Source organism: Sesamum indicum, linkage group LG12, assembly GCF_000512975.1.
Source record: "Sesamum indicum cultivar Zhongzhi No. 13 linkage group LG12, S_indicum_v1.0, whole genome shotgun sequence".
Classification (NCBI taxonomy): domain Eukaryota; kingdom Viridiplantae; phylum Streptophyta; class Magnoliopsida; order Lamiales; family Pedaliaceae; genus Sesamum; species Sesamum indicum.
Genome location: NC_026156.1, coordinates 4,853,789 through 4,869,884, shown reverse-complemented (window position 1 = coordinate 4,869,884; position 16,096 = coordinate 4,853,789). Strand labels below are relative to the sequence as shown.

General features: G+C 39.1%; 4 protein-coding genes across 8 annotated transcripts; 3 read left to right on the top strand and 1 right to left on the bottom strand.

Annotated features, from left to right (window-relative positions):
- On the top strand, positions 45 to 1,524 carry LOC105175661. Its single transcript, XM_011098173.2, has 4 exons — positions 45 to 310; positions 443 to 662; positions 826 to 871; positions 998 to 1,524. The coding sequence occupies exons 1-4, from the start codon at positions 64 to 66 to the stop codon at positions 1,088 to 1,090; spliced, it is 606 nt and encodes a 201-aa protein (XP_011096475.2). The 5' UTR covers positions 45 to 63; the 3' UTR covers positions 1,091 to 1,524.
- LOC105175660 (serine/threonine-protein phosphatase 4 regulatory subunit 2-A) lies at positions 1,478 to 4,145 on the bottom strand. 2 transcript variants are annotated; one of them, XM_011098171.2, is made up of 4 exons: positions 3,784 to 4,145; positions 2,421 to 3,226; positions 2,194 to 2,293; positions 1,478 to 1,843 (listed from the first exon to the last, which is right to left on the bottom strand). In XM_011098171.2, the coding sequence occupies exons 1-3, from the start codon at positions 3,881 to 3,883 to the stop codon at positions 2,201 to 2,203; spliced, it is 999 nt and encodes a 332-aa protein (XP_011096473.1). In that variant the 5' UTR covers positions 3,884 to 4,145; the 3' UTR covers positions 1,478 to 1,843; positions 2,194 to 2,200. The 2 variants fall into 2 exon arrangements, with proteins under 2 accessions (XP_011096473.1, XP_011096474.1); XM_011098172.2 differs by having other exon boundaries at positions 2,421 to 3,223; positions 3,784 to 4,144.
- LOC105175659 (SH3 domain-containing protein 3) lies at positions 4,732 to 9,301 on the top strand. The gene is made up of 10 exons (XM_011098170.2): positions 4,732 to 5,088; positions 5,195 to 5,317; positions 6,211 to 6,280; positions 6,427 to 6,572; positions 7,534 to 7,635; positions 7,757 to 7,954; positions 8,048 to 8,110; positions 8,194 to 8,283; positions 8,650 to 8,724; positions 8,980 to 9,301. The coding sequence occupies exons 1-10, from the start codon at positions 5,029 to 5,031 to the stop codon at positions 9,097 to 9,099; spliced, it is 1,047 nt and encodes a 348-aa protein (XP_011096472.1). The 5' UTR covers positions 4,732 to 5,028; the 3' UTR covers positions 9,100 to 9,301.
- On the top strand, positions 9,602 to 15,722 carry LOC105175658 (ABC transporter B family member 9-like). Of its 4 annotated transcripts, none has more exons than XM_020698358.1 (12): positions 9,602 to 9,759; positions 10,512 to 10,819; positions 11,113 to 11,167; positions 11,397 to 11,794; positions 11,869 to 12,107; positions 12,196 to 12,721; positions 12,809 to 13,082; positions 13,161 to 13,800; positions 13,877 to 14,099; positions 14,203 to 14,469; positions 14,543 to 14,806; positions 14,877 to 15,722. In XM_020698358.1, the coding sequence occupies exons 2-12, from the start codon at positions 10,592 to 10,594 to the stop codon at positions 15,519 to 15,521; spliced, it is 3,759 nt and encodes a 1,252-aa protein (XP_020554017.1). In that variant the 5' UTR covers positions 9,602 to 9,759; positions 10,512 to 10,591; the 3' UTR covers positions 15,522 to 15,722. The 4 variants fall into 4 exon arrangements, with proteins under 4 accessions (XP_020554017.1, XP_020554018.1, XP_011096471.1 ...); XM_020698359.1 differs by lacking the exon at positions 9,602 to 9,759 and adding an exon at positions 9,818 to 9,902; XM_011098169.2 differs by lacking the exon at positions 9,602 to 9,759 and adding an exon at positions 9,909 to 10,077.

Genomic DNA, 16,096 nt, shown 5'->3' with positions numbered 1-16,096 from the left:
TTTTCCTTTCCTGCCTTGAACACAAAGCATCAGCTTTCCAACCCCACAGAAAACCTTTAGAGCATGCAGCCTTACAAGAAAGGAACCAAAATCCTTGTGGCCGTTGTACATATAAGTTCCCTTTCAATCTGCAGAAAGGGCAACGAAGACTTGAAAGTTCCACTGCAATCTGACAGATTAAGGATGGCTGGAGAACAGCTCAAACCTGTTGCAGGGCTGCTCTTGTTCCTCAACTTCTGCATGTACACAATAATTTTGGGTATTGGTGGCTGGGCAATGAACAGAGCTATCAACCATGGTTTCGTCATTGGTATGTAGTAGTTCTCAAGGAAGGTCAAAGTATTATATTGCATCTGTATCTGTACTTATGTTTTGGTTACATGCACCAAGAATCAATAGCCATCATCCTTTGTTTCTCATGAGCTGAAAAATTGTGTAACAGGTCCAGGATTTGAACTGCCAGCACACTTCTCACCAATATACTTCCCAATGGGGAATGCTGCCACTGGATTCTTTGTGGTGTATGCTTTGATTGCTGGTGTGGTTGGAGTTGCATCAGCCATCTCCGGGTTGAACCATATTCGCTATTGGGATGTCGATAGTTTGCCTGCTGCTGCCTCTGCCGCTACCATTGCCTGGACTCTTACGCTTCTCGCCATGGGGTAACCTATGCTTGAACATTTTGCTCCAAGAATGGAGTTCCAGGATTTTCCATTTAACACATGATTAAGATGTCTACTGAAACACCAGTTCTTTTCGTTTTGTTAATTAATTTAATTTCTTTTTGGTTGGTTTCTGAGAGTGAGTTCTGTCATCCTTTTCCAGTTTTGCCTGCAAAGAGATTGAACTGCATTTTAGAAATGCCCGCCTGGTGAGTTGATTTCAACAAATAATGGTTCTGTTCTGTACATTAACTTGTTTCTCATAGCTGAAGTACTATAATAATGTGTCCAAAGAATTCAATTAAACTGAAAGCATTTTGTTTGTTTATGGACAGAGAACAATGGAAGCTTTCATCATAATTCTGTCCGCCACTCAACTCTTTTACTTAGCCGCCATCCATGGAGCTGCATCAAGGAGAAGAGCTTGAGAATGAACTTTACATCCTGTGATATTTGTGGTGTGGTACATGTTTGATACTTCTGAAATTTTTTACATTTTTTGTCAGTTTCCTCTCTGTTTATGTAATAGAACAAGGGCACATGGAATACATCCATTGCCAGATTGACGTAAGATTCCAATTATTGGATTGACTTGTGTGAATGAAATAAAGGCATGGTTGCATTTTGGAAAGAAATCTCATTCTGTTCATGCATTTCAAGAACTGTATTACAAACTACTGTCACATGCCCTTTTTTTTCAAAAAGTTATGCAACAGTTAAATATTAAATACCAAATATAGTACCCATAATACCATTTATACACAACCAAACATATTCTGAAGAAATCCGGTCTAATGCTATTTTCTGTTCCGTGAGAGCTACAAAGATGAAAATTCCACAAATCAAAACCATATTGGAAGCCACAAAATCATGCAACACAAGTTCACATTCAAGTCAAGCCCATGAGATGAGATGAGATATAAAGTAACACATGAACTAGTAAATTAGCTACTTCATGGTTTCCGTGCCTCCGCAAGAAAGAAATCCTTGGTCTATATCCACTGTGAGAACGAGAAATCAGACATTCTAGGACCTAACTATTAGCTGCTTCAATGAAATACTAACTCCATCAGCTGACTTCTTGCCTATTTGTTTTAAACAGTATAATTAAAGAAGAAATGATTACGAACATATCTATCGAAGTCCTTCCCAGCATTCTCCAAAGAAATTCACGTCTGCTTCTGCACCAAATAAGATCTTGGAGGTTAGCAATCAGGATATATAACCAACACAGGCTGTCATTGACTGCAAGATCAATGTTACAGTAGATGCATTGAGAATGTGCGGTAGTAGATGCATTTCATTCCAACTGTGAAAATTCTAAGTAGATGTTATCACGATGTTTTCAGCAAAACACATTCCTCCATTATTGTTTGAGGAACCCGAGGTAACAAAAAGAAACAAAAAATAGATGCTTTAATTCAAGCTACCTCAACCGTGACACTTATGGAGCCTTTGAAATATGCTGAGAAAGGCCATTTTGTGCATCAAACCATGAATGCACGAATGTAAAGTTTTTGTAGGAAAGTACCCTTGAATTATGCACCAGACCCGGAAAACACTTCAAACAGTCCACAACAACTCTTCCAGGATGTTCCGTGCACTCGATGTGGAGAAGGAACCAGCAAAGGCTGCAGAAGATTTTACAAAGAAATAGGAAATGAACATAATCTTAGTTCAGCATAAAGATGCTCTTGGAAACAGATATGAGAATGAAGCAGATGCAAGCAATCAAGGGGACCAGAAACAACACAACACCTGGGTAACTCCAGAATCTTTCTTGTGTTCAGCTTCATTATCAGCAGTAGCACTTTGTGCATTGTATGGCAATGTCAATCTCTCATCAGTTTCTTGTGCAACACATTCCTTCGGACCTGAAATTGTAGCAGTGGCCTGAACAGACTGAACAATCGCTTCTTCCTTCCTCTCTAAAGCCATTGATGTACCAACTTTATCCTCAACAGAATTCAACTTCTTTCCCCCATTTTCCTGGTCTCCAGATTCAACTACATAAGGAGCCACAGTGATGTTAGTTGGAGAACTGATATCCACTCCTACTTGCTCGCCCGACACTGAGATCTTTTCTGCAACTGAATCACGTGCCTCTTTGGTTGGTGCACTAAAAATAGAGTCCGCTAACATTGCGGACAAAGAATCGGCTACCTTTGTTGAATCAACGACTGAAGAAATATCCATGGCAGATTCACTATTCTTGATACCATGACTCTCATTATCTGAACTGCTGCTGCTGCTGCTACTACTAGATCTACCAGATGAACCTCCATCATAAGATTTCGTTTCATCTTTGTGTCCCGATTCATTGTCAATCTCGATTTCCGTTTCAACCCGAACAACACTCTCCAAGGCTTTTTGCACGTGAGCAGTGTCTGTCTTCAGTTCTCCCACGGTAGGAGGATTGGAGAGGTTCCATTCCTTCTCAATCTCTTCTTCCTCCCCCTCCGTCAAAAGGGTCTCGTGGCGATGGTGGTCTTGAGATGCAGGTGAACTAACCTCCCCAACATCACTCCCTTTATCGTCCTGGTGTTTCACGTCTTCATCCCCTGCTATATTTTGATTCATTTAACATTCAGTTCAAAATTACAAGATAACGCCACAGACAACAAACTACCGCCTAATTTTCTGATTCCACAAAGTTTTAAAATCTCAATACATTACAAGAAATAAAAGGAACCTGATCCCGAAAATTTGGGCATCAGGACAAATTCTACATCTATGTACTTCAATCCATGGCCTTCAGCAGAACATAGAGACAATTTAAAAAAAAGTTGCACAAAAAGAGCAACGGAAAACACTTAAAACCCACTTTTAATCAGTGCACGAAGACATACATATAAGAGCGATTCGAAACAAGCAAAAAGATGATACCGATGTACAAGCACGGAGGACAAAGACAGATGAGCGAGTGAAACTGATGCTATATAATCCAAGAAGGGAGAATCACAAACAAGAGATGCCCACAAATCCAAGTGATGTATAAACAAACAGTAAAAGTTAAAAAACGTGAAACAATAGTTGAGAAACACATGGGTGTGTTAGCATTAGCCTTAATAAAGTAAAGAAGCATTTCTTTTTGAATACTAAAAAAGCAAGAGTAGCGTACCATGAGAGTGAGCAGAAGCAGAAGAGGGATTAGGGTGGTTGTTGGACTGATTTCCCTTCTTTTTCTTGGCAGCTTTCCGCTTCTTCGCACCTGATGGCATGATGTTTGATTGTAAGATAGATTGGGGGGCTAATGTTACGATTTTGGTCGTGTGTTGAATTTTCAATTTTCTGATTCTCTCCCTAACTTTCTCTCACTACTTTCTCCCTCTAGCTTCCATTTTTGTTTGTATCGAGCGAGTGAAAATGAAAGGAAATGTGTGTGTGTGTGGATTTCAAAATGAAGGTAAAATAGGAGAGACGGAGACGAAGGATTGGTGATGGGCAGTTGCTCTCATTTTTTCATTTTCACAAAAATATCAGTCTCTGAGTCAATGTGATGATTCGTTTCCTTTTTGAAAAAGTGTCGGAAATTCAAACACGTAATTTCAATTATAAATTCTAATAATATTGAAGAAGTAATTTAAGTTTAATAGTAAATCAATAAGTTTAAGATATATTTACATTATTACATGCAGTAGAAGTAAATTTACATAAATAGTGAAATGAGGAGTGTAGGAGTTTCCACATTGATTGCGTAGGAAAGCATGTGATTGGGCAGGAAGCCAAGAGTCTGAAAAAAATCAAAGGGCGGAGGAGTGGATTTGTTGAGGCTGGTGGTTCACATAACGCCATGTATGACATCATAACTCGACTGTTCATTTTTCATTTTATTAATAAAAAGAATTGATGGTGCATTCTACTTTCCACATCCATTCCATTAATGCGTCAACCAAAGGGCATATTCACATCACATGAAGCTCCCGTCGCCTCCATTTATTCATATTGCACCAGCCTTACTCGGGTGGGCTTAGCCCATTACATAAGTCCATATGGGCTTTGTTCATAATGGGCCTCAATGTCACAAGCGACTTCAGTATAAAGAAAATTAATAAGGAAACTACAGTCACCCACCGACCTGGAGGATTCTCTCTTGTTGCATATGTTCCAATTTCCTCCAATTCCTACTAACATCGCATTTATCTTTACTCAAGGTTGTTTTTCTCCACAGGAAGTCACCACTGTGGACTGGCGGATAGGAGAAAGCAAGAACCCAGTGGCATTGGAGTGAAGATCTGACGAAAGTCTGCCCGTGGATCGAAACAAGTTGCTTGCGTCTCAACTATCATCAACAGAATCAAGATTTGCGCTGTGGTTGCGCTCCAAGAATATTAAACACGCGCGACACACAGGGACAAAAGCAGCGATGGATGCTTTGAGGAAGCAAGCCAGTAAGCTCAGAGAACAAGTCGCCAAACAGCAGCAGGTCCCGCCCATCCGCTTTTTGCATTCCTTGCTTCAAATTAAGATAGGAAGAGGATCTATAGACAATCCGTTGATTTATTCTGGTTTTATTTGTTTGAAAATTTTAGGCTGTAATAAAGCAGTTCGGTGGGAGCGGCTATGAGAGTTCCCAAGTTATGGTTATTGATGAGGTGGAGATGCAGATGCATCACCAATTGGAGAAATTGTATAGATCTACTCGTTCTGGAAGGGTAATTATTTTGTGAGTGCTGATATCTGTAGTAAGTGTATTATTATTAGTCAAATTTCCAACACACATTGTACAATTTCCCTTTAATATTGAAATTTCCACTTACATTCAAGAAGCGTGTATTTTTTATATGAAATTTTATATATGGAAGGGTTGATACATTGTGAGATACTGTAGTTCTTGAAGTAAACGGTTAAAAAAATCCTTAGATGATATTGCCGCGGTCTTTCTTTATGGCCAGGTTAGGACTTAGGTTGGTATAAAGCATGAGGAGTGTGATGGAAAAATTCTATTGTAGCTGAAACTCATGTAAAAGCTGGTTCAGTATGGTAAAGTTGTTCGGTTAAGTATGAGATTATCAATGGCCATGATGAAATTTGTATTTCCCAATCACATTGTTGTGTATGAATGTGGTTCTTTCTAACTGTTTTGATTCTGGATATTTATGATACTTGCTCTTTTGTATGCAGTTCAGTATTCATGCATCTTTCTCTTGAACGAAATTTTGGCTTGTTGCACAAATTATTTACTTGCTTCAGTTTTCCCCTTAGATTTGGTTGCATATATTCTACAGTGATCTAGCTGCTTAACATTATTAATGCAGCCTTGGTTCAGTTAGGTTCCCTAGTTTTTATGTTTCCCATAGTTATCTATCCCACTGGTGCACCTTATTTATAGATCTATATTTTTTACTTAGTCGAATTAAGGGCCATATTGTCTAGGAGTAATTCAATTTTTTATGTGGGTTTTTGTAAGTTATTCAATGCTTAGCTGTGGACAAAATTTTTATGCAAGGTCAATCTAGCCCTGATCTGTAATAGCTATTTGCAGAATCGTCTGATTTTCATGTTCTGTGTTGGTTTTCTTTATATATGTATATTTTCTATTTTGCAGGATTTTCAGAAAGAAATTGTCAAAGCAGCTGAAGCATTCACTGCTGTAGGATATAAACATATAGAAGCTGGTGAGTGTATATGATATCTGCTATTCATTTTTATGCACCTTCATTCCACAAAATTAGTTTGATTAAGTCCACCTATGCGGATGGTGCAACTCATGTGCAAAAGGCATGCCGTATTTCTTAAGTGCTTTATGTATTATGGTAGTCAGGAACCAAGTTGTCAGAAGATTGTTCCAAATATGGGGTTGAGAATGCTAGCGATGAGATTCTTGCCAAGGCTGCATCCATTTATGGGGATGCTCGTAAACACGTGGAGAAGGAGCAAGATGACTTCAATAGACTATTGTTTACACAGGTTGGTCACGCAACTAGATCTATAACATCACCGCACGTGATCTCATGCTTGGGGTTTGTTAATACCCATGGATATTTCGAATGGCTAATAATTGTGGACAAATCTGCCACTGCTGGTTTTCTTTGTTATTTGTTTGTTTGCTTGAGCATTCATTGAATCCATTCGGAGTACTTTCAAATTTTTGTAGCCATTTTTAAGTTTCATGTTTCAAAAGAAGTTTTATGAAGCTGCTGACAGTTGACAGGGAATCCAAGTTGCAAAATGGAGGCCGATTGAGCTGATGGTTTATTTATTTAGAGTTTGTATTTTATTTGGAAAATTGTTAAGGTTTATGGTGGAGATTTGGGATAGTTTCTGAATTATTTTTGAGCTACATTTTGTCAGATTCATATTCTAGAGTTGGTAAACACATTCTTTGCATGTTCCTAGAATTTTCATCTTTTATAATTTTATCCCGATTTGTTCTAGTTTGAAAAGCTGAAATCTGCATGAACAATTAAAACCCATATCTAAATTGCACAGGAAGGTTCTTAGGGTTAGAATTTCAAGCAGTTGGAAGTGCAAACCGAAGTATTGAAATATTGAGGAGACAACTAGCAGTCTTTAGTAAGATAATGCAAAATGAATGACCTTGTTCTTGTTGTGTATTTCTTTTTTTCCATTTTTCTTTTTGTTTTTTGCGAAGATGCAGTATTTATTGTTAAATCAAGGAATGGTTTTAATGAGTCAGAGAGAGCTGTAGCTGTATGCTTTTTGATATATTTCATGCAAGTCTTAAATTTCTTACAACCATATTTCATATGAGATGCGGAGGAATGATAGAGAAACTACACATTGTTTAAAGGGAACAGTTGTGTTTACTTTAATCATGCTGGGATCTTCTGTTACTCTGACAAATAAAAGTTAAATGAACTCAAGTCCTGTATACACAATAATTTGTGTTTTCTTTTTTTATTTCTAGGTCTTAGAACCCTTGAGAGCAATGATTACTGGTAGTCCTTTGGAAGATGCTCGTCATCTTGCGCAACGATACAGTCGAATGAGACAAGAAGCTGAGGCACAGGTAACGAGTAGATGCATGCATTTAGCTTTGGAAATCTAATTTACAGCTTTAATTCTTTTATGTCACCAAAGCAATGCTGATTTTGATTTACTCTTCGACTTATCAAAGCAAATATGTGCAGGCAGCGGAAGTTTCTCGAAGACAAGCACGTGTGCGGGAATCTCCTATTCCTGAAAATGTGGCAAAGCTGCACGCAGCAGAAACGAAGATGCAAGAACTCAAAGCAAATATGGCAGTACTTGGTAAAGAAGCAGCAGCAGCATTGGCTGCTGTAGAATCACAGCAGCAGAGGCTTACATTTCAGAGACTTGTTACAATGGTATAGTATTGTCTATTCTTGTCAAAGCAGATTAGATATTCTTGACCTAGATCCTGCAAGGATCACATGATTTAAGTGAGTTTTGCTTTGCAGGTTGAAGGTGAAAGGACTTATCATGAGAGGGTTGCTACAATTCTTGGTAATATTGAAACTGAGGTGTGTATTTGCGTTCTCTGGTTCCTCTAAAAGTCTGTTTCATGGCCATGCGTGTATGTGTGAAAGTCTGTAATTTGTTGTAGATGGTCTCAGAGAAACAAAGGAAAGAGGCCGCTCCTCCAGTGACTCCTCTTAATCACACTTCAGAGAAAACCAAGTACTTTCTGGCTGAGGTATGCTTGAACTGAACAACTCAGCATTGAACAATCCTTTATAGCGTCTAGGTTAACCAACCTTTCAAAGTCAGACTAATACTGTTACAGCAATATTTTGCATTACCATACATGTCATTCCATTATAATTTCCACAAAGCATATGGATTTGATGATATGGCATTTTCTGAAAAAAATTTCCTGCTCATTTGATTCTGAAAGCTAAGCCTCGTAACTACTTCGTCAACAGCCATTGCTTTTGGCTTCCAGGAGCAATATTTAGCGCGTATTGTTTTGCACTACCGTGTTATATTCTTTCTGGATGGAAGATCTTATAGTGCGTTAGTTAATCTCATAGGCTGATATTCCTTGCTAATATTTTTGCAGGCAATGCATGCTTTTGATGCTGCATCCGAGAAGGAACTAAGCTTGGCCGTGGGTGATTATGTTGTCGTCCGGAAGGTTGATTACCTTCTTTTGTCTTAATCTAGTATACATGCAGATGCATATATAAGGCCGTAATACTGTATACTCTGCCTTATCTTTTGGTTATTTATTACTATACTGATAACTGAATTGGCGATCTGCTTAAAATCACTTTGTTAACATTTGTGGCAAGTGGACGGCATCTATGCCTGCTTAATTTATTATGTTAAAGATAAAAGATATTAACTATTTTGTTGTCCTATAATTACACATTTACCAACTCTCTTTCAGGTGACTCCATCTGGATGGTCCGAGGGAGAATGCCAAGGCAGAGCAGGATGGTTCCCAACTGCATATGTCGAGAAACGCCAAAGAATTCCGACAAACTATACTGCGACTGAAGTTTATTAAACCATACCTCTATCCATCAGTCAAAAAGATTATCTTTCATGTGTTTTGTGGGTTATCCTCCGCGAGTGTAGACAAGTAAAATGGTCTGTCTGTGTAACGTGGTATATGTGTTGTTGTTTGAGTTGCATTTGTTATTGACAATGATAACATCAGTGTGTTTCGTGATTATGTTGATTTGGGGATGAATGATACGTTTTCACGATTTCTTGCGCCCCTGCTACTCTTTTTGGCAGTTTCAACAACTACACGTACGTTGGAAAAAGTCATTGGACTAGTTTCGATTATTGATGGCTATTTGGACTAGTATAACCTTGTGTGAATAAAACCATCAAATTCCTTTACGGAATGATGATTTTAGCCGGCATTTCTTCCCTGTCTTATTCATTTTAGCCCACGTTTCTTTCCTGAATAATAAGACGCCATCAAAAAAATTCCACGGCTTGGTGAACATTGTTGAAGGTCAATATTTTGAATGTTATACCAAAAAACCCCTAGTGATTATTTCGGACGTGCACGACTTTGAACAGCGAACAGAAACGCAGACAATGGTTGAAACAAGGAACCAACATGGTATAAAACGCCAAAAGAGGAAAGGGGAAGCGTATGAACGTCCACAAAAATTGGAGTTGCGTGGAGCAACATATGACTATCCAGGAAAAGGTGAAGAAAGTTAGCGCAATAACTATTGATATGTTTTTATAGATAATCACTTCACTAAAGCAAAGTGCTTAAGGATTAGTTCTGCAATTCTTGCTCTTTTCTTAAACGAGGATAAGTGAGATGGATTTACATCGGATGAATGGGTGAGATGTCAGTAATCTGCTTCATGCTATTAAACAATGAAAAAGACTGTTAACAACTGAGTGTCTGGATTCAGAACTCTACAAATTCAACTTTTGTACTTTCAGAGTCAGCATTCATATCATCATTATGAGAAATCTGCAGCAATCCCAACTGAATTCCCTCACCGGCATAAATGTACGCCTCATCTAGATGTTATAAATATTGAAACTTCATGTCTAAACTGCAGCCAAATATTAATATTCAGCTCATTCGTTCATTAGTTCCTTCTTAGTAGTGTAATATACACTTGAAGTGTACATATCAGTGCTAATTTGTTATGCTCATCGTCATCTCTATATCATTCTTGAAGAGCTCTCTCTGAATAGTGCTTCATTTACTCACTCATTTATTAGAAGCTGCCAACTTTCTGCTTTAAATAAGCAAACATATATCAGACACTTGGGGAAAGAACGAGCAATTTTAGCTAATTATTATTAAGACCAGGAGACTAATGAATGCACATGATGATTAATAGCATGATTAAGCAGGTACAATCCACCAATTTACCCTGTATGATTATTGTGAGAATATTATTGTGTTTTACATATATACTTCAAATTTTGCTTCAGGGGGAGACAAGGATAATACATGATATTTAGTGATCGGGACTGAGGAGAAGCTGACAGAAAAAGGAGAACGGGGGATCATAATGGAGCTGCGTAGAGCTAAGGATGGTGTTAAAAAGAATCAGAAAGTTGGATTGTATAAGCTGCTTTTCTTATATGCTGATAGAAGAGATGTGGTTCTGATGATTATTGGAAGCATAGGAGCCATTGCAAATGGGGCTTCACAACCAATTAGCACTCTTGCATTTTCACAGCTTGTTAACTCCTTGGGCAACCCTAGTCGAACTCAGCTGCTCCACCAAGTTTCTAAGGCAGATAATCTCTCTTTTTAGTACTTCCTTTTAACTACTTATGTTTATAAATATATAGTGGAACATTCTAGTTCAAATCAGTTTGGATCAAACTCAAGTTAATTATATGGTGAATACAACACGCTTGTCATATGATTCATGTGCAGTTTAAGAAGAATGATAGGTGCAATATCACCTGCTATATGATTGGTTGATTGTGGTCAGATGTGGTTCGATCAAGAAGTTTTGTATACACAAGTGATGAAAGAGTATAGTTTCTAGAGATACTTGTTACAATTGGTGTTGTTTTGCAGGTTGCTCTTAAGATTTTATTCGTGGCTATTGGTGGAGGGATTGCTGGATTTTTACGTACGTATCATCTTTTTTAGTATATGGTTACACCAATTTGATATTCTATATTTTTTTATATTTGCTAGTTAGGTGATATGAATCACCAGTTCGAAATATACACTTAAAACTGCTTTGCAACGGAAAGAAGTGATAACTCAAATAGTAATAGGTAAACGCGACATCTTATGGGATATAGGAACTGATATCAAACTTTAATGAGTCAAATTCGTGTTGCTTTCTGATGCAGAGGTGTGTTGTTGGATGGTGGCCGGTGAACGGCAATCGAGTCGAATAAGAGCATTGTACTTAAAATCGCTATTAAGGCAAGAAATCGCTTTTTTTGACACCAAAACCACCACCGGGGAGGTGATGAGCACTATTTCTGGAGATAACATTCTCATTCACGAGGCCATGGGAGAAAAAGTTGGCAAGTTCATCGAATTTGCATCCACCTTCATTTCAGGATTCATTATTGCATTTGCCAGAGGCTGGTTTCTGTCCATAGTTTTGCTGTCGTGGGTTCCGGCAATTGCCATCATTGGAGGATTCTTGGCATTGTTAACATCGAAGATATCGGCCAGTGGACAAGTAGCTTATGCAGAAGCCGGAAATGTAGTAGATCAAGCGCTGGGAGCTATTAGGACTGTAAGTAAACCTTAAAAATAAGACTTTGATTTGCATTTCCTAGTACTCGTTCTAATTTGATTGTAAGGTTTCAGGTCGCATCATTCTCTGGAGAGACAGAAGCTATTGAAAAGTACAACAACAAGCTGCAAATTGCTTATGAAGCTACTGTGCGACAAGGGCTGGCTACTGGGGTTGGGCTTGGTTTGATGTTGTTTACTGCATTCGCGAGCTATGGCTTTGCCTTTTGGTATGGATCAAGACTTATCATAGATCAAGGGTATAATGGAGGAGACGTGGTGAACGTCATTCTTGCCATCATGGTTGCTGGATCGTAAGTATATAATTTGAAATCTGAAAGATATTAATATATGGTTGATAAACAATGTTTTGAAAAGGTTTATTTTCTTTTATCTAATTAGGTCGATGGCCCAAATGTCACCATGCCTCAATTCATTTTCGGCAGCGCAAGCTGCAGCTTATGAGATGTTTGAGGCGATCAGCCGTCAATCTCTGATTGATCCATGCGACACAAGTGGAATTGTATTGGAAAATCTTGAGGGTGAAATCGAATTCCAGGACATCTACTTCAGGTATCCTTCGAGGCCTAATGTGCAGATTTTTTCTGGACTTTCGTTACACGTTCAGAAAGGGAAAACACTGGCATTAGTAGGGCAGAGCGGAAGCGGGAAGTCAACAGTTATCAGTTTACTGGAGAGATTTTATGACCCTGATGCTGGAAGAGTGATGATAGATGGTATTGATTTGAATAAGTATCAGTTAAGATGGATAAGAGGAAAAATGGGGCTGGTGAGCCAGGAGCCAGTGTTGTTTTCCACCACCGTGAAGGAAAATATACTATATGGAAAACCTGATGCTACTGATGAGGAGATAAAATCTGCAGTAGAGCTTGCTAATTGTGCAGAATTTATTGATAAGCTATGCAATGTAACTTTGCTGTCCTTTTCACTTGATCACGACAGTATTCTATTTATTGCTTTAATTTGAATGATCGGAGATTCTGTTTTACGACAGGGGCTTGACACATTGGTGGGTGAAAATGGGACACAATTGTCAGGGGGACAAAAGCAAAGAATTGCCATTGCCAGGGCTATTCTGAAAAACCCAAGAATTCTTCTTCTGGATGAAGCAACAAGTGCTTTGGATGCAGCATCTGAACGAAACGTACAACTTGCCCTTGAAAAAGTAATGCCTGATCGAACAACTATAGTTGTCGCCCACCGTTTGTCCACTATAAAAAATGCTCACCTTATAGCCGTGCTGCGTGCTGGAAGATTAGTCGAGCATGGTAACATTAATCAAAATTCTATTCTTTTTACTTCTCTTGGTGCAAATTTACTTGAACTCTCTTCCAAACTCATACTAGGGACTCACAAAGACTTAATTCAGAATCATGACGGGGCATATCACCAGCTTCTTTGCATGCAAGAGGGAGTTGGCCAAACAGGAAAGAACAGTGGAAACAATGCAGCAAAAATAGATCCATCCATCAAAACAGGGGACTCAGTTATGTCATCAGGTAGAACATTATCAGGAAGATTTTCATCAAGCAGAAAATCACTGAGCAACCAGTTATCCTCTGTGTTTATCTTTAGAGATGAAACTACAGCTAAAGAAAATGTAGTTGAAAGAAGCCAAACTGATGTCAAGAATAACAGGAACTTATCCATTAAACGGCTGGCTAGGATAAATAAACCTGAGTTGCCAGCTTTGATCATCGGTTCCATAGCTGCAGGAGTACATGGTGTAGCCTTCCCTGTATTTGGACTCTTAATAGCCACAGCCTTTGGAATCTTCTTTGAAACACCAAAAGAACTAGAGGCAGATTCCAGGTTCTGGGCATTAATGTTTGTAGTGGTTGGTGCCGTAGTTGTGATTGCTGCTCCTGTTCAGAACTATATGTTTGGAGTTGCAGGTGGTAAACTGGTGCAACGCATCCGCTCCTCGCTCTTTGAAAATGTGGTTCACCAAGAGATCAGTTGGTTCGATAACCCTGCAAACTCAAGGTTAATCAATTGATTCCATACTTATATAAACTGGCACTTACTTTTCTCGTCCTGATATACTTGTTGAATAATTCAGTGGTGCAGTAGGTTCAAGGCTGTCTAGCGATGCTTCAACTTTGCGAAATCTTGTTGGTGACACGTTAGCATTAGCCATGCAAAACATAGCAACAACGGTAGCTGGTCTGTTGATAGCCTTCATGACGAACTGGAAGCTAGCCCTCACTATCGTAGTTGTCGTGCCACTCATGCTCATAGAAGGATACTTCCGCATGAAGCTTTCTAAGGATGGGACTAACAAGGTTTATTCAACATCTTTGTTACATACTTCTGTTCCTCATCCATGTTTTTTTAAATCCAGCAAAATGGCAGAAAAGTTCCTTCGTCAAACCTTCCCTTTTGCAGGTGATATTTGAAGAAGCAAGTCAGGTAGCCAATGATGCCGTTCGGGGCATCAGAACCATTGCATCCTTGTCAGCTGAACATAAAGTGATGGAGATGTACCAAAGCAAAAGTAAAGCTCCCACGCAACAAGGCCTTTGGCACGGAATTGTTGGTGGTGCCGGTTTAGGCTTTGCTAATTTTGTATTGTTCTCGATATATGCCTTCTCTTTCTATGTTGGAGCGGTCCTCACAAACCAGGGGCAGGCAAACTTCAGTGAAGTTTTTAAGGTGACGCTACACTATATATTATGCAACAGTAAATTTAGTGGAGCATCTCTCAATCTATAGAATTTGGATGCAGGTTTTCTTTGCATTCCAAATCTCCTCTATTGGAATTGCGCAGAGTAGCAGCCTCCTTACTGATTTTAACAAGTTCAAGGAGTCGGCTGCTTCTATATTTGAGATTCTCGACAGGAAATCCCTGATCGACTCAAGTAGTCGTGATGGTCTCATGCTAGATACACTAAAAGGTGACATAAAATTCCAGCATGTTAGCTTCAAATACGCCACAAGACCCGATACTCAAATTTTCCAGGACCTGAGCTTGTCTATATCATCGGGGAAGGTATTACCAGCATTTTGCTTTCTTGTCCTCATAGACTTCATCCCTACTTGATACTGAATTTCTTTGGCAGACAACTGCTCTTGTGGGACAAAGTGGTAGTGGTAAATCAACCGTGATAAATCTACTACAGAGGTTCTATGATCCAGACTCTGGTAACATATACTTGGATGAGATAGAAATTCGACAATTTAATCTAAGCTGGTTGAGGAGACAAATGGGATTGGTGAGCCAGGAGCCAATACTCTTCAACGAGACAATCCGAGACAACATTACCTATGGCAGCCAAGGAGACGTGATGGAAGAAGAGATCATCGTGGCAGCAAAGGCTGCACATGCACACAACTTCATATCATCTTTACCCGACGGTTATGATACTTACGTAGGGGAGAGAGGGATTCACTTATCCGGTGGACAGAAGCAACGCATAGCGATTGCCAGGGTGATTTTAAAGGATCCAAAGATCCTTTTGCTGGACGAGGCAACAAGCGCACTGGATGCCGAGTCGGAACGACTGGTGATGGATGCATTAGACGGAGTTAGAATCAATAGAACTACCGTGATTGTTGCGCACAGGCTGAGTACAGTTAGAGATGCGGATACAATTGCAGTGGTGAAAGATGGTGTGGTTGCCGAGAAAGGAACACATGAAGTGCTAATGGGAATTGGTGGCAGCATTTATGCCAATTTGGTGATGCTCAACACAAGCTCAACATGAGCATTCCCAATCCCTTCTCCTATTTTCACCTATCCTATCCCCCACCCCACACCATATATCAGTAACTAAAGAAATGTGATTTATGTGGAGTATCTGCCTTTACTTTGAGGGTGTGTTGATTGCAGCCGAGTAAAGCGAAGGCGCTACCAGCCGACCGAGAAAGGCCAAAGTCTTTCTCATAATCAGCATTTTATATTAATATTCTGATTCTCCATCTCCAGAAACACTCTTTACAAATTGAAGATCATCAAATTTTCAACAGACGCAAATTCTCCAATGCTCAATGCATGGAAACACAGCACTGAGATGTGTTAGTAACATCGTTCTGAAATTGCTTGTAATTTCATCACATCTCCTCTCAACCAGAACCCTGGATCTCAGGGACATGAATGACCACAGTTGAGACCTCCTCATTAAAACTAACGGTAAAAAAAGAGTCAAATACTGTGTGCGGTTTGATATTCGGAAAGTCTTTTGTAAGGATTCGGTTTGACTTCTCTAACAAAAGCAATACACTGAATTATCGTACTTGCCCAGATTTGCATGCACCTGCATGGGCAATAATCTTTTCTTTG